Source organism: Amblyomma mixtum, chromosome 7 (genome assembly GCF_055824585.1).
Source record: "Amblyomma mixtum isolate Tamu chromosome 7, ASM5582458v1, whole genome shotgun sequence".
NCBI lineage: Eukaryota > Metazoa > Arthropoda > Arachnida > Ixodida > Ixodidae > Amblyomma > Amblyomma mixtum.
In genome coordinates, this window is record NC_143018.1 from 78,183,369 (window position 1) to 78,209,678 (window position 26,310).

General features: G+C 46.6%; 1 protein-coding gene across 1 annotated transcript in view; it reads right to left on the reverse strand.

Annotated features, from left to right (window-relative positions):
* Positions 1-20,036, reverse strand: part of LOC149336572 (uncharacterized) — a 35,934-nt gene extending 15,898 nt beyond the window's left edge. Inside the window, exons 1-2 of the mRNA XM_089554177.1 lie at positions 19,892-20,036; positions 11,268-11,297 (exon numbers count right to left, since the gene is read on the reverse strand). Of these exons, the coding sequence (XP_089410303.1) occupies positions 11,268-11,297; positions 19,892-20,036 (175 nt within the window). The remainder of the gene's footprint in view (positions 1-11,267; positions 11,298-19,891) is intronic.
* Positions 20,037-26,310: the final 6,274 nt, after the last annotated feature.

Genomic DNA, 26,310 nt, shown 5'->3' on the forward strand with positions numbered 1-26,310 from the left:
CAATAAGAACATCATTACACAATGCCAACTGACTGTTAGTACTCACCATAAACAATAACACCATAAAACAATACAATAGTTATTGACGCGTCAGTAATTAGAAAAAATGGCTGTTATTTCGGTCCTAAAAGAAGCTGGATCACAAATATTGACGATGTGTTCCGGAAGACCATTCCAGTGAACAATAGCCTGCGGCAAAGCGGATGAATTGAATGCAACGGTTTTACCTGAAAGGCGTTGGAAGCTGAGATGGTTGTTTAAACGGCGCGAGGTGCGGTGAGGTTGCGCGAGAGGTAGAGTCGAATGTTTAGTACTATAGACTATCTTGTGAAATAAGCAGACTTGGGCAATTAATCTTCGTGATTGCAAAGTACAAAGAGAGAGCGATAATTTAATGTTTGTGACGCTTGAGTGACGGTCATAGTTTCTGGAGATGAAACGCGCAACACGATTTTGGACTGATTCAAGGGAGTTAATTAAATAAGCCTGGTGAGGTGACCAAATGGACGATGCATACTCGAGTTGCGGACGAACAAATGTTTGATAGACGAGCTGACGGGTAGTAGCAGGAGTTCCATGAAGATTCCGTTTCAGGTATCCTAAGGTCCGGGATGCTTTAGCTGTTATTTTCTGTATATGAGTGGACCAGGACAAGGTACATGAAAAATGGACACCGAGGTATTTGTAAGACGACGCCTGAGAGACTAAGATGTTATCGAGCATGTAATTGAACGACGAGTTAGATTTTTTGCGGCTGAATGTCATTAAATTGCATTTTTCAGTGTTAAGTGACATTTGCCATGATGAACACCAAGCGGTTACATGATCGAGGTCTCTTTGAAGTGCAAGATGATCTGCAGGTGATCGGATTCTGCGGTAAATTATGCAGTCATCTGCGAACAAGCGAATGGTTGATGTAATGTTGGATGGCAGATTATTAACGTAAATCAGGAACAGCAACGGGCCCAGGACGCTTCCTTGAGTAACACCAAATAGAACATCGCTAAATGGAGATGAGTGGCCGTTAATAACTGTGAACTGTTTACGAAGACAAGAAATTCCTTATCCATGAGGTTGTTAGTGAGTCTAGCTTGAGGGAAGTAATTTTACCTATTAAGCGTGAATGCGCCACGCGGTCGAATGCTTTTGAAAAATTTAAGAATATGCAGTCTGTTTGGAAGTTCTCGTACATATTGTGTAGTAGCTCGTTAGTAAATTCCAGTAGTTGAGTCTCACAAGAGAAGCCTTTCCTGAACCCATGCTGGTTAGAAAAAAAGAAATTATTACTATCTAGATGCTGCGCGACTGCTGATACGATGATGTGTTCGAGGATCTTACATGGGACAGATGTCAAAGATATGGGGCGATAATTTTGCGCGTTCGTTCTATCACCTGATTTGAAGATGGGGATAATTTTACCAATTTTCCAATCCCTTGGAATTTCACCAGTTGATAGCGACTGACGAAAAATATGGAAGAGAATATTGCTTGAATGGATCACTGCGCTTTTGGGAATTTTTGTATTATTATCATCAATGCCAGCAGAAGTTGAAATCTTGAGACTGTTTATTAATGCTGCAATACCGGAGATACTTATTTCTATGGGACTCATGTACTGGTAATCGGCATCTACTAATGGTGGAGTAGTGGAATGGTCTTCCTGTGTGAACACTGAAGAAAAATAATTATTAAATATAAGTGGGCATTATTCTTCGATAACTGGAGCACCAGTGTTATCCAACAACGAAACAAGAACCGGAGTGTCAATAGGTGATATTGTTTTCCAACATTTTTTTAGGGTTGTGTGTCATAGGGGATTGAAGGTCATGGGAATAATATTTAAGCTTTGCTTTCCTGGTGGCACTACAATATGTTTTTTTCGGCGGTTTTCTGTTTCTGCCATGAAGCCGGTGTGCCAAGGCGTTTGGCAGCTTTGAAAAGTCGCTTTTTCTTGTTTTTTAATGCATGTGACATCCTGTTGAACCATGGTTTAGACACGTTCGTGTGGAGGGTGAGCAGTGGTATATGACCGTGTACTAATTCCAGTAAACTATTTTTGAAGAAAACCCAGTTATCGTTGGCCGAACGCTGAGAAATAGTCGGAAGATATGTGTCACAAAAGGATTGTAACCCGATATTAATGGCATTGTAGTCAGCGCGGTTATAATCAAAAATACGTTGATGTGTTTGTGCACGTGCGCATGAAGGCGTGGAAATCGTGAAATTAAGCAGTTCGTGATCACTAAAGCCATCAGAACAAGAGATAGGGCTTATATTGTCTGGGACTGACGAGAAGACGAGGTCAAGCTTATTATTTCCTCGGGTAGGTTTCTCGACTAATTGGACCGAACAGAAATCGAGAGTTAGCTGAACAAAATTAGTGCCATCACGTGTTCCCGAACTTAAGCTCGGCCAGTCAATTTCAGGAAAGTTGAAGTCACCAAGTAGACAAATACTTGCTTTTGGAAATTTAGCTTTTGCTTCAGTTAGGTTATCATGTAGATCGGAGACGAATGATTGCGGACTATCTGGTGGTCTGTAACAAACTCCAATAAGATGTTTGGAAGATGGCGATGTGATGCAAACCCACAAAATTTCTAATTTACTAGGAATATCAACGGGAAAAGAAGTTATATGCTTTCTAGCAGCAATCAACACCCCTCCTCCCCTTCTGTCGCTCCTATCGTTTCTGTAGATATGAAATTGTCCATATCAGGCAAGACTTCATCGTTCCTAACATCTTTATGGAGCCACGTTTCGGTTAGTATTCAAATGTCGCATTCACAATTGTCAAGATATGAACAAAGTTCAATGCGCTTAGGAAGAATGCTGCGTATGTTAGTGAAAAGTAAGGAGAGCTGCGATTGCGCGGTGTTATTGCGGTAAGATGTTCGTTTTTTCCTGATGACACGTGTAGCCGAGCAACACCTTACCTATGCGGAAGATAGTTCTACGGTGTCAGTAGCGGCGTCGTACATGTAAACACTATCGTTTATTCTCAGCTTATCGGCATTGAGCTTGTACGGAACTTTTTGTGGTTTGGCAAATTCGATCAACTTCTTTCTAGCCAGTCGTGTTTGAAAGGAAAAATCTTCGCGCACAGCGTAGTTAGTTCCTTTCAGCTTGATGCCGTTCCCAATGATCTGTTGTTTGTCTTTAAAGAATCCGAATTTGACCATCACTGGCCTGTACTTTTCCGGGTCGTAATTACCAATACGGTGTGCCCGTTCTACTAGCGATGAATCTACTGTAATGTCCAATTCATTCTTGCACAGGTCACTTTTTTTTCAGCACTTGGCCATGTCTCAGATATGTCATCGGAAAGGCCGAAAAAAAGCAAGTTGCAGCGTCTCAGCCTGTTTTCCGCGTCATTACAACGCGATTCAATAATTCTCAGCTGTTCAGAGATGACGCTGGAAACTGCACCAGGAGAATCAGCCGAAGACGCAGCGGGATTGTTTTTTAGATCTGAAACGTCAACTTCAACACTGCGAAGTCTAGAAGACAACTGCTTCAGTTCAATGTCTACTGACGCTTGCCACTGCTTTAACTCTCTCAAATCACTTCGAATTCCATCTTGGCCGGATTCGATCCTTTGTACAGTCTCCAGCACAGTAGCCAGGATGTCATTAGAATCAGGTCCGGGGTTTGTTTTCACATCCCCGGAAATAATTAAGAGTAACCTACTTAAGCAATGTTGCACAGTTTCCTCGCATGCTTCTAGGGCAAATCACCACTCTCTGGGGCACGACACCAAAAACAAGCAGCGACTCTTGCTTCTTAGGCAAGTGCAATGATCAAAGCAATGATCAAAGATGCCAAAATGTGGGGTTACTGGCACGGTTCGGGCCCTGCACTCAGGGCCAACACCACTCCGCTAGCTCGACCACACCTGTGGCCGCGAAGAACACGCCTCCGAGGAATAAGCCCGCAGGCAAAACCTTTAATTGGGATCTCCCAATGTCTTTCCTCGGTCGCGCGCAGGCAGCAGCGGCAGGCAACAGGCACAGGACACAGGCACAGGAGACAGGCACATAACAGTTCGGGTCACCTGGGCCGCCGCTGATGTCGCGTCCGCTCTCTCTCAAGGCTCGCTGTCAACTCTCCATCAGACTGTGCCCGTGCGCGCGGCCCGCGCGGCCGCCGAAACCGAGAGGGCTGGGTAAGGAGGGCTGCCCACGTGACGACGCGTAGTCGCGGGCGCCTCCCCTCCGCTCCATGTCGGGGGCCGCCAGAGGAAGAGCCGTGGTAGGCCACGAGAGAGAGAAGGGTGCATCCGGCGGGCGAGGGGCAACATGAATCCCCACAAGGTTAACCATGCAAAATCCTCTTGAGCTAATATTTTTGGGCGGACATAATTGCCGATTAAAATCCCATGGAATTCAAGCTTCTCCGCAGCACACAGCGCCAAGTGGGATAGGGCACGATGGCGTCGTCGAAGGTACCTGTGCTATCAGCAAGAAACGAAACGCGTACAAGACAGTTGATCCATGCACTGCAAAACGGGCAGTTGTTAGCCAAGGGAAGCTGTATACTAGCTCCTGCTATTTCAATTTCGAAGGCATGAAGACTCTTCTTTACAAGTGTTATTCAACACCGCTCGTATTTGCAATAAAGGACCTAATACATTGTTGTTTATGTGTTTCCACCTCAGTTTTCTTCATCGCGTTTCATTAGTTGCTGATTTCTAACACGTAAGCGCTTCTTTTAAAAGAAAGAGCCAACGCCTCTGAAGGCAAACCCACTGGGGGTTATCTGGCAGCATCAAATGAAGCGCTGAAGGATTTCGTTGTCGGCAGCGGTAATTTGAATTTTTCCCTTCCGTGACGTCGCACCCATCTTGCCCGCTCTTCTCTGGCGGATTGAGGAGAAGCCTAAAATTCTATCGCCGATCACGTCACTATTTTGAAGCAAGCCCAAAAACACTTGGCACGCTTTACCTACAGCCTATACAGATTTGAAACTTTGAATATCTGGAAATTCTCGAAATGGGGTGCAGTTGCCCTTTAATGCGTATGAAGAGCCTTCCTGCAGTGTGGATTCGGGTTCCGTCGTGAATAAACATGATTTAATCTCGATGGCTGCAGAGAAAATGCGCAGTGTCGCCTCTCTTGACTATCATGTCGGTGACCTTGCGGCCATTAAATTCCACTTCAGTGTCGGTGGTTGGCTTCAAAATGCACCTTGTCCTCAGAGCAGGGTCAGTGCTCGGTCGCGTAGCGAAATATGGCTCGAGCATGTTTTTCTCGTTCGTGTCATTTGAGACTTTCATCGCGTCAATTTTTGGCTCAACTTCGTGTGCGGAGTCATTGAAGTCGAATGCAGTGTCGTTACGCGTTTTCTTCAGTGAAGAATCTTGGAAACTCTGCCATCGCGACCCGCAAATTACGCAAGCCTGTATCTCGGTCCGCCGAGAATGCTGCAGCATCCGCTCTCGTGACGCATTTGACCAAGCGAATTCAAACCCAATGACTGCCGCAAAACGTCGCACGCGCAGTTCGGAGCTAAAGTGACTATTTGGAGAGCCCGCAGGTGCGCTCTATACAAATGTGATCGAAATATTACAGTCACGAAATGTATGAGCGTAAATTCAGCAGCGCGAGCCCGATAGCCTTGAACCCTACTAGTGGCGATACGCGGCGGCCGCTTTCATAAACAAACCGGAAAGCAAGGTGTCTTTTGGCTTGCCGGGATCAGGCATGGCGGCATAACCCTTTCCACCACGTTGCGAAAAGCAGCCGTCGCATATTGCCGCAATTAGGGCTCGAGTCTATCAGCCACACGCTCCGCTTATGACGCTCATCAACTTCATGTCTGTACTTAACAGTCTGGCGGAAGCGATAGCAACTAGCACATTTTATGGTGTTAAAGAACGCAACCGACCGCTGCTCTCAGCTGCGGTAAATTTAAAGCTGGCAAATTAGCTTTCGAGGTAAGGTCCAAATGCTGTGGCTGTTATCTCGCACGTCGTTGAAGCGGTAGCGCGGTACTGCGATAATTCGAGATAAAAGCAGCCGCTGTGGTTCAGTGCTTATGGCGCTCGGCTGCTGACCCGAAAGACGCGGGTTCGCTCCCGGCCGCGGCGGTCTAATTTCGGGGGAGGTGAAATTCTGGAGGACAGTATTGTGCGATGTCAGTGGACGTTAAAGAACCCCAGGAGGTGGAAATTTCAGAAGCCCTTCACTACGGCGTCCCAGTAGCCTGAGTCGTCTTGGGACGTTAACCACATAAACCAAATCGAGATAAATATAGTCGCGCTTCGCATCACGAAGTTATAAAGCCCCGTACCAAGGTTACGAACTAATAACATCACAAAACTTCACGGTAATATAATCGATGCACTAATAATGGCGAAGCTTGTTTCTTCTGTTCACTTCGCGCTCTACAATTCGGCTAGCGGCAGCTAAAATTACACGCCGACTTATTAACGCTAGAAATGGTTCGCTCGGTGGCAGCTGATGCACAAATTCTTTAGGTGAGAGAATGCATATTTCAGGAACTTCCCACTTCTATTCCCGTACCGGACTTTTCGAGAATAATCTTTGCTGAAAATGTGGTATTTGGTGAAGACTGCCTGGTTGTGGATGCTACGCAGGATGCTAGTATGGGGCAGGTAGGAAAGCGTGCGACTGTCAGCGACACCCGCACAAAAAACGCCAACCGAGCGATGTGCAAGACAAAAAATGTACTCACGTAGGTTCTCCCTGCAGTTGCGTCGTCGGCGTCCGTGTCCTAATTGGTCGTTCAAGTTGAAATGGGTGCTGCAGAGCGAAGTAGAATAGCTTGCGTTGGCGGCTTGTGGGGAGTCTGGGCAAGTTGCGAGAGAGAAAAAGTTCACTTATTGAGTGCTGCGCCATACCAAGGGGAAGAAAGAAGCAACACTGCGGGGCTCGTGTTAGGCCACACCTCGTTTTCCAGAGGTAAACTGGGTAGGAACAGCTGGTACTCTTTCATAAAACACAGCGAAAACAAAGGGCATACGAACAAACAGACAGCAGCGAAACTAAATTCGATCAAACCATTTATTTAACATTACCTGGAATAGACACTGCCGCTTAAAACACGGATATACCGCGACCTGGGCACTAAAGACAGGATGCGCACAATGCGTAAAAGACTCACACGCGGTCGCCGTTCAAGTTGTACTTGGTCCTTTAGCACAACGTGGACGCTGTACAGCTTGCTATAACTGCGTCACGAAGCAGCCAGTGTAGCAGCTAAACGCCGTCGCCAGTCTTAAAAAGTTCTCTGGTTCTATGTTGCGCCCCGTACTGTTTGTTTGAAAACCACGCCCCCGGTCTGTCAAGTTTTTTTTTTTTTGTGGCGCCATCATGTGGCAACCGCGAGGAACAAAGCTGCAGAGCGTGTTGTACTTTTTTTTTATCCAGTACTGCCCACAGCATTTTAGTAGCCAAGGCAGGAGCGGGTACAAGACGTGTACAAATGAACGGTCTATGCCAGATAACAAACAACAAGAAGAGAAAAGAAATGGGCATAGAGTCAAATTTCTGCTGAAGAAACCAGCCTACAAACAAGATTAAAAAACTCCGCATTTGCATGCCGGGCAGGAAGCATCAAAAACATGCTCTGTGAGAATGAAACCAAGTAGATAAAACTTACCGGCTTGTTCTGACTGCAGATTAATATGCTTCGGGTGATGATGGGGTGGCTACATCGTGAGTAACCAGTTCTAACAGGCTATCGTACTCGAAGAGAACGACATGTTGCATTGGTTCTGAACTGAGGAACTGCAACTGCTTTGTCATGTTCGTACGCATGGTCTTTCGTGTTCTGTTATACTGCATATAAGCCTGAAATCCTTTTTCTGTATGATAATTGATGATGACGAAGAACATTGGCAAACGATGCATTTTTAGTCGAGATTCAAAGGTTGGAAAACCGGAGCGGCTCAGAAGGTTAGATACCGATACCTCTCTTCAGGCATGGCAAATCGCAGTACTTTTTTCTTTAACCTCCCCCCCCCCCCCCCCTCCGGCAGCACTAAAACATTTTGACCCCTCCTTTCATGGCAGCTGCCCGCACTGTAGTGCGGTGTCTTCTGACGCCTATCACATGGTGGTGGGCATGGAGAAAGAAAAAATAAAGAGAGGACACTCGGCAGAAACTGGCTTCAGGAAGTACGTCACGGCTATGCAAGCGTCTAGTATTCCCACCGAATGCCAGAGGACGCAAACGCGGAAATAAATGTTCTTATATTAAAGCACGCAAACTTCTTGTCGCTAAATAATTATGTTATGCTTAAACGCCACGGTCTTAACACATATATGAAGAGGCAATTTATTGAAAAATGTTCCGAAGTTTTTTTTGTTTTTTTTTCGACCGTCGTCTGCACTGCACGTGATTGTGGGCGTCGGCTGCGTCGGTGTTGCTGTGCTACAGAAGCGACTTTTCTCGTGTTGAAGAGCGAGTGAGACACATTTCTTACAGAAATTATCCTTGAAAACGCTAGCATAAAGAGTCAGCACAAGTAACTGTTGCGTTTTTACATAGCAATGAGCTGTTAACATACGCTGTACGACGCACGGTGGCCGTGTGGGTGATTTGTTTACAAAATTAAGGGAGTGGTATGAGGGAGGTATGGGGGCCCAGAGCACGAATGAATACAGCATAGACTCATTTCGCGGTGCAGTTTTAGGCCAAATTGCTACGCAGTCTTGAAACCTTGGGGCTTATTACTGTGCCAAATGCGGATTTATTGTTTTGCTCGCGGTGAAGCGCATTGCGCATTGCACGCCGTATTCAGATTTCCTTGCGCAGGCGCGGCGTGGCGCGTATTTAAAATCCTGAAAGGGCTTGCATTTGTGCGTTTCGGCTATATGTTAACTGCGCCTCCATTCAACTGCTATTTAGACTCCAAGTGTACTGCGTGTATTTGTGTGGCAGCGATATTGTATTGTGGCGCGATTTGCTGTAGTAGTAGTAGTAGAAAACTTTTATTTAGATCTTTTAAGAGATTCGCGGATTCGAAGCCTCCGTCGTCTTTCGTGGCGCCGGCGACTTGAGGCTTCTCTTCAGCAAGGTTGGGCCCCTAGTCCAGGGCTCCACTGAGTCGCGCTGCATCAGTAGCGTGCCGCACTAAGGCCCTTTGGGCCGCGAGCTCGCTGCTGGTGAGCCGGCTCTCCCATTGCTCCGCGCTCGGGAATTCGTGTTGGTGGAATGCTTTATTTCGTTCGCACTCCCATGTGATGTGGTATAGTGAGGGTGTGTCGCCGCACCAGGGGCAGTTTGCTCTGTATTGTGTTGGTGACATCTTGTTATAGATGTACAAGTTGGGGAAGGAGTTTGTTTGTAGCCTACGCCAGCCGACTGCTTCCTCCCTCGTGAGGGCTTTGTGTGGTGGTGGGTACTTGAATCTAGTCCCTCTGTATAGTTGTAATGTCTCTGTGTATCCCCCCTCGCATGCTAGTAGCTGAAGCTCCAGAACATCTGACATGCCTGCTCGGTATGTAAGCCCTCGAGCTAGGCTGTCTGCTGTTTCGTTCCCCGCTACGCCTGCGTGGCCTGGGACCCAGATTATGTGTTGTATGGGTGTCTTCTCAGCAGAGGCTGCTGCCCCACTGATTATCCTGAGGGCCATGCCGCTAATTCTGCCCTTCGTATAGTTTTTACACGTGTCTTTCGAGTCTGTTAAGATGTTTAGGGATCGGCCTTTCCTATAGCCTTCTGCTACCGCCAGCGCGACGGCAATTTCCTCGGCCTCCGTTATGCCCACGACCTCCACTGAGGCGCATGTGGCCATGTCTCCTGTGCTATTAACTACCACCGTAGCGGCTAAGCGCCTCCCTGCATGTACGTACATGGAGGCGTCCGTATAGACTGTGTTCTCTGATCGGCCTAGCCTCCTTTCTATCTGCTCGGCCCTTGCTTTTCGTCTGTCCTCGTGTAGGTTAGGATCCATGTTTTTAGGCAGGGTTCCTACATTAAAGGTCTTTCTAAGGTCGTCCGGTACGTCCGCGTATCTGTCTATGAGTCCGCACGTGTTCCGACCCAACCTTCTCAGGAGCGCCCTTCCCGTAGAGGAGCCTCTTAGTCTGATGAGTTGTGCCCCCAATTGAGCCTCGGCAAGCTCATCGAAGGTATTGCTGATTCCGAGTTGGAGTAGCTTCTCGTTTGATGCGTTTCTGGGCAGGTGTAGAGCAATCTTGTATGCCTTCCTGAGAATACAGTAGGCTTGCTCTCGCTCCGCCTTTGTTGTTGCGTGGTAGGGCAAGGATTACATAACTCTGCTAACGATTAGGCTGTTGACGAGTTGATGATCGGGCTAGCAAGACGACTCAAGGAAATGCCGGGCATCCAACACGCGATATATGCCGACGACATCACGGTGTGGGTCACCCAAGGATCGTTAGGGGAGAAGCAAGACAGACTACAAGAAGCTGCGACCTGCGTAGAGACCTACGTCTGGGAGAGAGGCCTCAGATGTTCGACGGAGAAGTCGGAAATCATCAGGATCGGAAGAAATCCTACCAAAGCCTCGCTGGAAGTAGTTCTAGAGGGGCAACTGATCCAAGAACAGAACATGGTACGAATCCTAGGCATGTGGCTGCAGAGCAGCCGAAAATGCAGCCATACCATCATCCTGTTGAGAAGAGCCGCGGAGCAGGTTGGCAGAATGATCAGTAGAGTCTCTCAGAGAAGGTACGGGATTTGCTGTAACACTGAAAACAATCTTTAGCGTATACTTATGACTTGCTATATTGTTTCGATTATTCAGAATAACACAAGCATGCATTAACATCCTTCAGAACGCGCTACCATGCCGTCCGGCGGCCCTTCGTACGGCAGCTGCTGATCTGCGTCGCGGCGCCAGAACAAGGGCAGAACGCGCAAGAAGCCAGGAACTAGTTTCTTCCGTATACCACGGGACAGCAGGTGCGTTGAGTTTTCTGATGTTTTGGATTCCTTTACGCTTACTATTTGCGCAGTAAGGGTGAAAACAAAAATCGTTTATTTACATTTATAGCGCTAGCTTCATAATAGGAAGGCTTGGGCAAAAAAGCTTCTTCATTTGGGTTTAAAGTAGTTTAAATTATTACCGCTACGGGTTAGTAACTATTGCAGTGATTATTTCGGAATGCCTGCAGTGGCAAAGCGACTAAACATATTTTTTATTTTAGATAAGCTGCAAAAAAGCGGCAAAAAATGATATGTAAGCAGGGCTCCCAACAATATTGGCGTTGTCTGATAAGTATTATTTCAATCGGCGTAGGTTTTAATTCAAGACCCCCTCTTGAAAGCAAAGTTATTCTTTTTGGTCAGTGCCTGTGATAAGCTTGCTGCGGACCCAAAGCTTTTTATTCCTTAAAGTGTGGCTATATTAACTGCCTCCGGTACAAACAACTTCTCGTACAAAGTGTAAGTATATTATTCAAGCAATTACGCTTACGCTAGGTACATCATCGCCATTGCAGGATGACAGCATAGGTGCCATTACACTGGAAGATACGACCTTCTAAGAAAGCCGGCCAGCCTACTGTATGCCACATACAGGGTTTGCAGTGACCATTCTAGTACAAAAGATTTCATGGACCGTGGCCACACAAAGCTCAGAAAGCTGGCCGTGCCTTGTGTCTACCGTGGCTACCTGTCTTCTGTCTTCACTGTTCATACTTTCTGTTTTGCCAATATTAAGGAACGAGGTTATATTTCTATCTAACCTTTCTGTACAATGCTGGCATCGGTTTGTGTGCAGCCTTTATGTGCTCTTTCTTTATATTGCCCTGGAATAAACAGTTTCCTGGACATTCCGTCTGTTTATTAAATAGAGCATGTTGAATTACCACTTGCTCCGAACAAGAGATAAGCCCTCTAGACAGAGCCATTGTTGGTTTATGAATCCAAAGCTGCATGTTTGATAGTTCAGTTGTCAGTACAACTTACAGTCAAATAATTTCGGTACGACGCAATTCGCACAAGGGATTAAGCGGGACATTCTGTCCGCCTCCGGCCACAGCCAAACGTGGGTAACGCGCAAGCAATTTGAAATTTGCGCCAGTGAAACCGAAACAGGAAGTGCGTGCCAGTTGCTTTCACCAACCGCTTGGTGCTCAAGGATCGATTGGGTGGCGCGTAAGCGATTTGAAATTCGCGCCAGGGAAACCGAAACAGCAAGTCTGGGCATGTTGCTCTCACCAACCGCTAGGTGCGCTACAATCGAATAGGCCGCAGGGGTCTATGGGAGTGTCCTCTCTTATTCGTTCTTTCTCTATGCTTAAGATGGACCCAGATTCTGAAAAAAAATTTTTTTTCCAGACTGAAATTCAATGAAACTTGACAGGAGTTATGTAAAATACCTGCTAATAGTTTCTTGTTCGGAATACTTCAAAAATTAATCGACAATAATTCAATAATTCAAAAATTCCTGTGTTCAATAATTATTGAACACAGGAGAGTTCTGCAACCATCGCCTCAAGGCATTGGACCCTGGACTGCGCCTCCGTCTTCTATGTAATGTAGCGCGTCGTGAAGCAGCATTACTGTGCCGTCTATGGCTCGGCGTTGCCTTCACAAATCAGTATGCTTTCCGGATCGCGATGGCCGACAGCCCTTCTTGTGAAAACTGTGCCTGTGAAGAGACAATCAATCATCTCTCGTGTGAGTGCCTTGTCTTCGTTGACGAAGGACGTAAGCTGCGTTGTGCTCTGGACCGCCTTGATCCTCGCACTTTCACAGAGGTCAAGATCCTCGGTCCGTGGCCACAACATTTGAGGCTTACAAGGCACTGTTTTGTTTTTTTACAAGAGACTGCCTTGATTGACAAATTGTGACTGCTTCTCTCGTTCCTTCTCTCTTCCCTTTTTTATCCTCTCACTTCCTTCCCCAGTGCAGGTAGCCAACCAGAAACCTTTCTGGTTAACATCCCTGCCTTTCTCCTCCCCCCCCCCCCTCTCTCTCTCTCTCTTCTGTTCACTCTAGAAGGGCAAGCTTGATGTATTCGAAACGAGAACTTCTTCGTTGCGGTTATATGCGGCGTGGCAGTAATCTAGCTTTCAGTAGCTCTCGAGCGTCGTCCCCATCGGCACTGCGTGGAAATAAAGCTGAATTCTACTTGCGATAAACTGTGTCGCAAAAATTCGATCATAGTGCTGATATATGAGACAAACTAATGACTGCGTAATGATTATTCTTCTTTTCGTCTCGTTCGATTTGAACAGCGGGCGAATAAACGTGCTCTTCATCGCAGAGGAGACGGACGGACGGACGGGTAAATGGATTAGGCTGAAGCCTTTAAATTAGGCGGCGACTCATGCCACCCAACAGTGAATCGCAAGATGTCACTCTTGTCTTGATTTTAACTTGCAATCTTATACCGATCACTTGCTTATTTCTACCGCTTTAAAATCTGTTTTTTTTTTCACTGTCCTTATACCCCAATGCCTTGGATCAGTCATCCCGGTTTCTTTAAACTGAAATGTGACGATCTCTACACAGATGATCAAGTATTTAGCCGTATCCTTCTCCTCTCCACACACACCTCAGAGCGCATCAATCTCGTGGTACGTGACTCGATATGTCTTGGTCCATAATACCCCCCTCCTGGCCTCGAACAGCAGTTTCCCTAAAATCATCGTAGATATTTTCTATGCCAATTTTCTACTCTATCGTTCCTTATGCCCCTAGTGCCAATTTCATCTCAATTTCTTTCCACAGACCCCTCTTTGTTTCCTTAACCTGCTTCTTAACTTACAATTCTTGAACTACCCCCCCCCCCTACCCCGCGCCCTCCGCCAACTGCCGTCCACATATTTGCTCGCCAGATTTCTAGCCCATTTTCTCCATTTGTGTCAACATTCCTCGTTTAAAAGTATTTGATAACTCTCTTAGCCCACGGCTTTTCCCCCATTTCTCTGACTTTCATCAAATCTCAGCTTACTGGTAATTTCTTTGCTCTCGAGACATGCCCATAGAATGTCACCTCTGACCCCCTGAATTGGTGCGTTGCCACGTGCTCCCAAAGCAACCCTACCTACCGCTTGCTGATTGATTTCTAACCTCGCTTGAACCTCTAACCTCATGCATAGGACCGCATAGCCTCAAGTCAGACTAGGAACCATTACCCTTTCCCAGATCCCTCTTACCACTTCGTACCTATTCTAGTTGGAAAGTTCCCTATTTATCATGACAGCAGCACTTCTGATACCTATATTTCCTACATAATCTTCATGCTCAGATAGTAAGCACCATTATTCATGCACACCACAGGACGATCTCTAGCATGGCCTCGTATATCCTGTTATCGCCGCCCTCATCATTAAATCATCGATTTTTCCTTACTGCTGATTTTTCATTACTAAACTGTAGACCCATTCTAGATCCCGCCGTGATGCAGATGTCTAACCCGTTAAAATCCTCATGTCAGCCATTAACACTACATCATCCGCGTACACCAGTACCGGTAGTGACTGTTCAATTCATTCTCCTTGGTTAAAAAAGGACGGCTTAACGGATGTCCACTCCTCTGTAGTTCTATCTCTAATCCTTGTAGATACAACACGAGCTACGAAGGTGACAAAAGACCGCCTTGCAAGCCCCCTCCCCTCCCCCCCCCTCTTGGTATTGCTACAGGCTCTGATACATTTTTCTCCATTTTATAAGCACTTCGTTGCCTTTATAGCTGTATTTTAAAGGATGATTTCCTCCATCTCCAACATCCAATGTGGCCAGCATACCCTACAAATGCTCTTGAATAACTTTGCCGTACGGTCTCTTCATATCCAAGAAAGCTAGCATAGGGGCTTGTGTTCCTAGTCAGCAATCTCGATACACAGCATCAATGAGAACAGATAGTCCACTAACCACTTTGTTTTCGGAACCCATTTGTAGCGCCCCTAGCACCCCCTCGTTCTCCACTCATGTGTGCAGTCTGTCCTTTAAAATCCGCATCACCACCCTGTAAACCACGGATGTCACTGCTGCGCGACGGTAGTTTATGTGAGCTTTGTCCCCCCTTCTCTTTTATCATAATCGTCTTGCTCAGTTTCCATCCATCATAGGCTTGCTCATCGATTATCATTTTTCCGATTACCTCTCTTAGTTGCTTTTGATTTTTGTCCCAATTTCTTTATTACCTTACCTGGAATATCTTCCACTCCTGTCGACGTGCTACTAGCAAACCTTCTTCTCTGCACTTTTCCACTTTCCTAGTCTAAGCAAAACCGTTGCAGTAGCCGGTTTATCCTCCTTCGACATATTACGCACATTTATTATTTGCTTTCTTTGTAATACGTTTTTGTCATCATTGTTCTTGTAAGTTCGCTTCTCTAACCCCCTTCTAGCCGACTACCTTGGTCGCAACTGCAAACCAGGGTTGTTGACACCAAGTCCAATCTCGTATAACGGGAGCATATAGAATTCCGGCACGCCCGAAAATCGACCCAAAGGCTCCTTTTCGTTAGTGGCCTTCCCATATGGCATTAGCCTTGTCGCACTACTCGCCCCGCCAACTCGCAATAACTTATTTTCAGCACCTTACTCATGTGACAGCGGCGCCCATGCGATGGCTCATTGTTCGCCCACTGTGGCTCTTGTGACCCATTGTGACTGTCATGGGGCTAACCCTTTCCCTGAACAGTGGCAGTGGGCCAAAACAAAGTTGAAATAAAGAATTTACAGGCCCACCTAAGATGTTTTTACGTGTAAGGGTGCGAAAGGATTACTGTGGTTGCCCAAGTAGCACAAGTAATCGGCCCAGTATTGGAAAGGCGCTGGCAAAGGTTCGTCCTGCAAAGCACCAGAGTGAGACCATCCATTAGCAATACTGGGCCGATCACCTGTGCTACTTGGGTGGGTGCATTGCCACAAACTGACATACTTATACCACCCACACGCACACACAAGTGCGCAAATGGCACCACCAGCAACGCTGTGCAACGAAGTCTTGCATCACAATTTTGATGCGAAAACTGTTTTTCGAGAAACGTAACTGGCGCAGCAACTGTAAAATCTCGGTGGACACCGAAAGCGCGCCGCACCTCAAGGGAAGCGGCAAAGAGTCTGGGAAGGTATAGGCAAATTAGCCTCCAGTTTGGCTATAGTCGGATATGCGCCAAAAAAAAGGCTTTTCACCGTCAAAGGGACCCCTTTAAGCCCATTGCCTGAGTCGAGTGTCCTGAACCTGCTAGTGTCACAATGCAGGGAGTGGTACATAAGATGGGTTACTCCAATTCCTGAATTGTCGGAGATACTAGTCTCCCTTTTTTATTATGTCACTTCCTACATTATAACGCGCATGTTCATGAGAACGGGCCCACGCCATTGGCTGTAAGTGCGTCCTTTGATGGGGAAATGTAACTTTTTTTTTTTTCCTCACTTGTATCCGACTCTTGCACACGTAAGCAATATACGGGAAAAGCGACTAAGGCTACAAGGGATGCCGTAGTAGGGGGCTCCGGATGTTTTCGGCCACCTTAGTTTCTCAACATCCTCTAACAGAGCACAACGCACGTGCCTTTAGCATTTCGCCTTCATCGAAATGGGCCGCCGCGGCCGGGATCGATACCGCGTCTTCTGGGTCAGCAGCCGAGTGCCATAACCACTGAGCCACATGGCGGCAGGATAGTTTGTAAGCTTTCGCGTCCTAAAGCAACTCAGGCTATTAGGGACACCGTAATGGAGGTCTCAGGATGATTACAACCAACTGGGGTTCTTTATTATGCACTAACATCGCATATTTGCACGAACTACTAGCATTGTGCCTCCATCCATTTGCGACCGCCGCGGCCAGGATAGAACCCGCGTCTTTCAGGTCAGCGGAGCACGATAGCCATTTCCCACGGACACAAATACACCGCCAGCTTTTCTTGTAATGGGACAAAAAATTCTTCGGCATTAAAGCTGCGTCTTCGGCTTCTCTAAAGCAGAACTCTAAAGCAGAACAATTTCGTATGAGTGTCAGTCTTTTCCTGATAGTTTAGATCTCAACCAGGCAGATCTCTCCTGAAATGTTGTCGTTCCAGTGCATATGACGTACCATGAAGAGCGTAATAAAAATGACGTAAAACATTTTTGCGCTCTTGACGCGCGCAAAATGGAGTCGTAGGAAAAACAAAGAAATAAATAGGTATCAGAGTGGAGGGGTACGAATATTTTGGATCATGTGGATATTTTTAACGAAACACTAACCACGCACAGCCCACCTGAACTTTTCCGTTCCGCCGCCACGTAAACGCCGCCGCCAAGGCCGGTATTAAACCACCTTCCTCGGGCTCACCAACCGACCAGCTTATTCACTGTGCCACTTCGGAGGGCGTAGGGATTCTAGCAACGCCAAAGGTGTGGCAAGGCAGGTATTTTGACGCTATAAAAAACCAGGCAGTGCAGTGCAAACGGCTGTCTCAAGCAATTTTCTGGGAAAATGCTGCGCAAATAGGCCACATCTTGGTGCTGGCGGAATGATGCATGTTTGATTCGCAAGGCTTTACCAAGCGTATAACCCAAATGGTGTCAGGCACGCATAGCGAATTTTGCTCAACTTGCTTTTTTAAGCAGCAGCTCTTCCCCCTCCCCTCCCCAAAGGCGCTCGCCTACTAAGACGGGGTACCCGCTCGGCAACCTTATTGCAGCGGCTACATTTCGATGGAGGCGACGGCCGTATGCTGCTGGATGTCAGTGAACCCAAACTCCCCTGTTTAAGATAAAGTTTTCACCACCACAGTTGGTCGAGATTATTCCGGAGACCTCCACTACGACACCTTTCTTCCTTTGTTTCCCTCCGTCCTTTCACCTCCCCTTATGGCGGGATTCGGCTGTCCACCGAGATATGCGAGACAGTTACTGCCTCATTTCCTTTACCAAAAAGCAACCAATTAGACCCAGCTCCGGGATTCCTCATCCTACTCGTCGGCGCCAGAGTTGGCATAACACACCACCTGCAAACCATGGGAGGAAGCAGCAGAGCTAACCCCCACCAGCCACGACAAGAGCGGAGGAATGGACAACCGGAAGTTCGCTGCCACGGGAAGATCCCGGAGGGTGGCTAGCAGCGCAACACGCCACCTTCCAGCTGTGGCAAGGGGCGTGCGAAGAGCTGCGCTGAAACTTCGCATTACCGACTATCGGAGGCGTCCGTCAATTATTTGTGGTTTTATTCACTTCGCTCTAACGGGGAATCACTTGTACGCTTTCAGATCGCTCGCCGCATGGGCTAGAACAGAGATGTGCTAGGTAAGCATAGTGTACTGAAGCAAGATTGAAGACAGTTCTGCATATCCAACCAATGTCAAGTAGTCAGAAGATTTTCTTGCAACACATTCTTGAGACATGGAGTGAAAATTTTCTTCTTTATTTGAATCTAGAAGTGCAAATAAGCAGAATAGATACAACGGCAGACACCGCAGGACGAAGTCAACGCAATAGCCTCCTGGCGAAGTGCTGTGGCAATTTTATTGCAACCTGCAGAATGTCTGCAGCCCGAGATGCTCATTCTGACTGTAAGCAAGTATTTGGAAACGAGATCTGGGTAGCGACCGTGATTTCAGTTGCAGTTGTCATGAATGTTTTACACCAAGCGACGCCCTAATTAGAAAAGGGGCGTAGGCTGACCGCCCAAGCCAGCTTTAGTCTGGAGCTTATCAGTGCGAAACCCTTATGTGGCTCATCGGGAACCAAATGCGGCGTCGGCGCTGGGAAGCAGCAGTGCTACCAAAAATCACCGATGATGTCACCGTAATATCAAAGACAAACAAAATTTCGTTCCAAGGGGCTGGGAATTGAACCCAGGTCTTTCAGATTGCGAGGAGAGCATATAACCACAGGCCATAAACCCACATTGCTTCCTGGCGAACAAAGGTGAACGTAATCTATTAGTTGCCTTGCGGCTGTATTCTAGTGAGTAGGTGTGTCATTACAAAGGAAGAGAAAACAATAACAAGGTAAATAAATTAAAAAGAAATTAAAGTACAAAAATGATGCTTCTGCACTCATAGCACGCAAGTAGACTTCAGTGCCTTCCGCAATTCTTTAGACATACCTCCTTCATTATAGAAACTTTTATTTTCAGGCAAATATCGAAGCAGTGACGCCGAGTCCAAATTTAAAATTTCATTATTAGCAAGACAACGCAGCAGTGCGCAACGCTGAATAAAGAATAAAACTTGCGAAATTTTGCATTTATCTCCCTGCATCCATTAGGAATCAAGAGGTTATTATTGGATGTCCGTCAGATTCCAAGAACAATACGTTCCCCGCGACGGCTAATCGTGGACGCTTAGTTATGTGGGAAGGCGCACGGGGATCTACGCCAGTGGCAGGACCATATTCCTAACATCGGCACGTCTGCCTGAAAATTTCACTGCCCGTGTCCGGACAGATGCTGTCTGAGGCTATCCTTATCTAAACACGTGAATGAGCACAGAGTACAGTGATAGCTTTCTGCTCTAGCATGCGCCACCATATGGCGGTTTAAACTCCCTTTCTGAGACGCTGCATAAGGAGATCTGCCACATTTGAAGGGTCTTTCCCCAGTGTGTGTTCGTTTGTGTAGAACGAGATTGCTAGAGCTTGTAGCCATAAAATGGCACTTGTAACAAATGAAGGGCCTTTCCCCAGTGTGAATTCGCTTTTGCCGAGTTATTGTTGAAGAGTCTACAGAAGAATAATGACAAATATCACACTTTTTCGCCAGTATGCGTACGCTTATGGCGAGTGAGGCTGCTAGAGGTTGCAGATGCAAAAGGGCACTTGTCGCAAATGAACGGTTTCTCGCCAGTGTGCTTTCGCTTGTGTATGGCTAGAGTGTAAGAGGCCGCAGCTGTAAAAACGCACAGGTCGCACTTGAAGGGTCTTTCCCCAGTGTGCGTACGCTTGTGCCGAGTTAAGGTAGAAGAGTCTGCACTTGTATAAGGGCACATTTTGCACTTGAACGGTTTTTTGCCAGTGTGCTTTCGCTCGTGTATAGCTAGAGTGTTAGAGGCCGCAGCTGTAAAAGTGCACAGGTTGCACTTCAAGGGTCTTTCCCCAGTATGCGTACGCTTGTGCCGAGTTAAGGTAGAAGAGTCTGCACTTGTATAAGGGCACATTTTGCACTTGAACGGTTTTTCGCCAGTGTGCTTACGTTTGTGTCGAGCGAGTTTGCTTGAGCTTACAGCTGTAAAAGTGCACACATCACACTTGCAGGGTCTTTCCTTTGAGTGCGTATGCTTGTGCCAATGTAAGGTTGAAGAGCCTGCAGTTGTAAGTTTCCTTAACGCATTCTGAGGATTTCTCGTCGGCGTGCGTTCTATTGTGTTGAGTGACATTTGTAGACCCTGCAGGTGTAGAAGGACACGTGTCGCAATTGAAGGGGCTTTCGCCAGTGTTCGTACTGTCATGCGGAGTGACATTTCCGCAGTCTGCAGCTGTAGAAGGACATGTGTCATAATTTATGTGGCTTTCGCCAGTGTGCGTACTATCCTGTGGGGTGACACTTCTGGAGTCTGGAGCTGTAGAAGGAAACTTTTCGCAATTTAATGTGGTTTCGCAAATTTGCGTATGGTCGGGCCGAGTTAGCGTTGCAGAGTCTTGAGTTACAAAAGGGCACATAAGACACACACACTGTCGTCCTCCTGACTGGCGCCCCATATCTCCCTTACAGTCACACTTCGCAAACACCGCTGGGTCCTTGCAGCGGCAGTTAAATGGCTTTCCTACGGTCTCAAGGTGCATGTGTTTCGTAACATCGGCAAAATTCGCTGAAACGTAAGGGCAATAGGGGCAGCTGAACACATCTCCTTTCAATGCAGGTGGCTCCCGCTGAACTGAAGTCTGTTCCATCCGCGAATACAGGTGCTAGGGTCCTTTGCTGGTAGTGTTCACCGCGCTTCCATGCTGGTCGTTGACTTCGAAAGAGCCCAGAAGAAAACTTGCGTCCTGGTATTCAGGAAAGCACACCGCTTCTGCGAAAAATGTTAATCGAATGTGTGGCGTTAGGGAAAATCAGTTTTTATTTTTTGCCTCGCTTACTCCATCCGCAATATTTTCTTGCGATAGTTCAAGCATGCCAGATTGTTAGTTGCATCGAACAATAATTCTCGCAAAGATTCATGCTAAAATAACATACAGGGCGCAGAGATTTTTAGGAAATGCATGTCAACAACATCTAGGGCATCAAGCAGTGGATTCATGCAAGCTTTCTAAATATTACATATAGTGTATTGACCATCATATGCTGATGTACGGGGTTTCTTTCAGCGCGTAAAATTGGTTTGGTTTGGTTTGGGTTATGGGGTTTAACGTCCCAGAGCGACTAAGGCCAGAGAGACGCCGTAGTGGAGGCCTCCGGAAATTTCGAACACCTGGGGTTCTTTAACGTGCACTGACATCGCACAGTACACGGGCCTCTAGAATTTCTCCTCCAAAGAAATTTAACCGCCGCGGCCGGGATCGAACCCGCGTCTTTTGGGTCAGCAGCCGAGCACCATAACCACTGAGCCACCACGGCGGCTTTCAGCGTGTAAAGGCAGCTCTGACATCATCCCCAATGTAGGCAACGTTATCCATGACATTGTGCTCGAAAGAACCGCAGTATGTGTTGGAGTTTGACGTGGACATATTTTGTGATCCTTCTAGCACTTAAGGCCGAGTCACACTGCGGAAACAGTCCGCCAACCCGCCCGACAAAACAGTGTTTTCGTCGGGTTGGCGATCCTGTCACACCGCGTCAACACGAACAGTGGGCAAACGTGTCGCCGTCTCCCGCCGACATGTGTCGGCCACATGTGCGCCACTTGTTCAGCAACTCCCTGTCACACCAGAAAAACCAGTTCCGGCGCACTCCCCGCCACCTCTCTGCCTTTGCTCGCGCGCTCTGTTCCGTGCGCGATCGCTGCGTGTGTAGAGCCGCGGAAATTGTCGATACCTTGCGCTGCCGTAGCTGCTTGTGGTTTTGCAGAATGTCAGAGGAAGTATCGCCGTGCGCGGCTGCTGCAGCAGCATCCTTGCTGCTATACTGCGCAGTCGATTCTGACTCGGACGACGAGCCGCCACCCCAGAAGAAACCGCGCTCCAAATGGATGATGGGCTGGCTGCGAAGGGCGCCTGAGCAGGGCGCTTTCGAAAACTTGATGCGAGAGTTGGCCCTAGAAGATGCGGAGGGGTATCGCCGCTGGATACGTATGGACACCAGCTCGTTCGAAGAACTTTTAGCCCGAGTGAGACCAGCAATCGAAAAAAAGGACACGAATTTCCGCCTTGCCATTCCTGCTGCAGAACGACTGGCCATTGGACTGCGCTACATCGCCACAGGGGAACTCCTAGCTTAAAAATTTTGTCCGCCGCAGTTTCTTATGCTCGGGAGATCGCTACGAAAGCTTCTTCTCTGAGGTAGCCTCGTTCGCTGCCGTATGTACGTGAAGTGCACACTCCCAAAGCGATGTGCCCGCTTGTGGCATGAGTAGGCATGAGCGCAAAACTAATTTTGCGTGTGTTCTGTCCTTATCTATCTGTTCTGTGAATACATCTCAGCTAATTTGTTGATCTTTGACCTCGTTTTCAGGAGACAGTCAAATGTCCATACAGTGGCAGTTCAGAAGGAAACACAACACAGTCTCTGGGATTGTGCAAGATGTGTGCAAGGCCATTTATGCCGAACTCAAGGAGGATTTCTTGAAGGTATGTAAATGGTGCAATTTGTCGGCTCTGCGACTGAAGTGAGACTATACAGTGTGACTTCTAAACAATTTTTGTTTTAAGAACTGAGTGACACGTCGGTGCGTTCTTTGGAGATTAATTCTGTAGCTAAAATGAACTCATCAACTTTCTAGTTTTGATTTTTGGGGGGGCAAGAGTATATTGCGAAATTCAAGGCCGTCAACATCGAAGATGTGCAGTTTTTGCAGTTTTATCGGAAATGTGCTTCAAAGTTTCAGAATTATTATTATAAATGGTTTTATTAGTGCTAGCGGGAATAAAAGGACAAGGAGAAGACAGGAGAGCTTAGAAAGTCACAATTGTGCATTTCAAAGCTGTGTCAGTTGCCTATGCTAAGTCACTGTGCGTAGTACTGCCACCGAAATCCTGTTAACTGGTTCTACGCTGTAAGATACACAAAGTGCGTCTCTATTTGCAGCATTCAAAATGCTATCGCCCCCATTTTATAAATTTGCAACGTGGGAAAGCCAATTCAATAGCTTTGAGGTGCGTATTTTTTGGCGTTTCATATTTTGAACCACATTGCCGATAAAGAAAATATACTGGGCTCACTATACATGTTGACGGCCTTCAATTCTGCAACATAATCTCTTCTCATCAAGTAAAAATTAAGAATTTTATTGTTTTTTTAGGCAAATAATTATTGGGGTCTATCACGTACATGCCTGCCTTGCTGTACAGTCCACTTAAACAAACAGCACTGACGTAGCTGTCACAGTTTCTGAAAATAAAAATCTGTAAACGTTAAAAAGATCATCTGGTATTGTTTTGAAATTAATCTACATGAGATGTTTTGGTTATACAGAATAATTTGATCAAAATTTTATATGGAGCAATTTGTGAGTGTATTGATATATTTTTGTGATAATTTAATGCAAAGTTAAAATTCTGCAATTCCAAATAATTATCTAACCTTACACTTCAATGCACTTATTAGTAGAGGTAATAAGCAATCATAAAAGTGTAGCGGCATCCGCTGTGGTTTGTCAGCTCAAAAAGGTTCAACTTGATCACTTGTAGGCGTGGCGCTTATGGGACCTCACTTGGCTTTAATAAAGCAACCAATCTCCACCGACCTTCCAGGTGGCAGGCAGAAAAATTGAACCGCTAGACTTATTCACTGTGTCCCACAGCTGAGAATTCTGCTGTGGAATATGAACGACCAGCAAAATGTCTCTTACAGGTTCCTAGCCGCCCCGAGGAGTGGAAAGCCATAGCACAGGGCTTTCAGGACTTATGGCAATTTCCACACTGCATCGGAGCTCTGGATGGGAAGCACATAGCTATAAATCCACCAGCCAACTCCGGTGCGCAATACCGGAACTACAAGGGATTCTAGCATTGTGCTTATGGCACTGGTGGATGCGGAGCTATATTTTGTGTTTGCTGATGTTGGCCGTAATGGCCGACTAAATGACAGCGGAGTCTGGAGCGAATGCGAGATGAAAAAGGCCTTTGAGGTGCAGCCATCACCGCTGCCCTGTGCTGCAGTCCTGCCGCTCTCCAAAAGGACAGCACCATATGTCATCATTGGTGATGAGGGTTTTGGCCTAAAACACTACTTGATGAGGCCATATCCTGCTGGTGAGCTGACCAAGGAGAAAAGAATTTTTAATTACAGGTAAGCACAGTACTGAAGTTTAGCTTGCCATTTAACCAATGCTACTAATATCACAACTAATGCACACGCTCAGCGCAAAAAAAGTCACGTAGCGATTCATTCACCCTGCACTAAGTTTTATGCAGTTGTGTGACTTGTCATGAATGTCTGCTTGCCTTGCTTCAAATACTATTTTGGATGACATGAAAATAACAAAAGGAGTAGATTAATAACAAAACTTTTATTTAACATGAATAAGTACCCATGAATGCTTGCAAACAACTTCAGAACTTGGTAGCAGACCACCAGTCAGCGTTGCCTTATTTCTATTTTTGCGATCCCTTTCAGACTTTCCCGCGCTCGACGGACAGCGGAAAATGCTTTTGGAGTGCTTGCAAACCGCTGGCAAATTTTCCGCGCCCCACTTCGACACTCTCCTGAGCGAGCGGAAGACATTGTGTTTGCTACACTAGCACTGCACAATTACTTACGCTCGAAGAAAACCACTCGGAAACTTTACACCCCTCAAGACAGTGTGGATGTAGAGGACGTTTTGACAGGTATGTGTGTTTTGAAACTGCTGTACATGATGTGAAAGCCTGAAACACAGAGCTATCTAATGCAGTGCATGTGGCACACACTAAAATGATTACAAAAGCACTTATGGCTTGACGATCACAGGCTCAGAGAAAATTTCTGCAAGGCTTTTCATGAAACGTTCAAGCCTACGGGCCCCTCTCTTGACTGATACAAATCTATTATTATAACCAAGAGTTAATTTTTCGCATGTATGGTGCTGCTATCTGATACATAGGGCACGTACTGGAGGGATGGTGTGAGCCCATCTGGAGCCATGAGCCAGCTCCCAAGAGTTGGAAGCAACCACTCCGTCAATGCCAAGGCTGTACGGGATACGTACACGGAGTACTTTGTGACCGAAGGACAGGTCAGCTGGCAGTGGCGCCTCGTTGCCTAATCAGGAGCTTCTGCCAAAATAAAGGCGTAAGTTGCACGTTCTTGTTGTGCCTTGACAGCCTGACTATGATGCGTTTGCTCCACTTTTTTGCTCTTCATTCACCATGCAGTGTAGTGGAAATGTAGCTTTATGCAATGCTCAAAGTATGTTTTTTTAACTATTGGTTTATTCAGAAAACATTAGAGCGCAGCTTAGGGAGGCATGCTTATGGCAGGAAAGTTGGTTGAGTAAGCTGCGTTGCCCTGGCTGCAGCAGTAGCACAACAAGATGGGCAAAAATTAATCATCTCCAAGAATAACCTTTTGGTACAAGGCTATGTAAACTAAGTATCTGCTTTGCATTTCATGAAAAGAGACTTACAAAATCACTATCTCTATACTAACATCACAAAAGGAAATCAAAGATGGGTAAAATAATACACATTGTCCCAAAGCACTGCATGCTTCTTCCACACCTCTGCTGAATTTACATAAATTACACACATACGACATGCACTGACATAAAAATGACTCACTTCACACAACAAAATGACATACCATAACATCTGATGACATTACTTCAATTTTAATTTCGGTTGCAGAACAATTATAACACACAACACCGTATTAAATTACGCACATGTGAATTTTGTTTCAGTCTGCACTCAGCCTACGTCCCTGATCATTCATCTGCTTCCTGTATAACTTCTACTTGTGTGTTATGAAGTGCCATGCTATACTTTACAATGGCATTATATCCTGCTAAGTAGGCCATTTGTCTGTGCGGCCCTTCAGGCACCTGCCGCAGTGCATTGGCCATAGTTGCGGCAAAATCGTCGCACTCATCTTTTTGCCGAGCGGCACTCGCAGACTTATTTAAAGCATGCACTGCTGATTCTAGAAGTAGCTTCTTTTCGCTGCCACAACTTTCCTCCTGCTTTCTTTTGGCAGGCTCACTCCGATGAACAATGGGTGGAGGGGCTGAAGCGACCCTCGAAGTGCAGCCGTTGTCTGCAGGCCCATCGTTCACCATGACCGCAGTGCCTACTGTCTAATCTTCTATGTTGTCAACAGGCTGCTTGCGTCTCAGCGAAGCACAACTGAGCACTCTC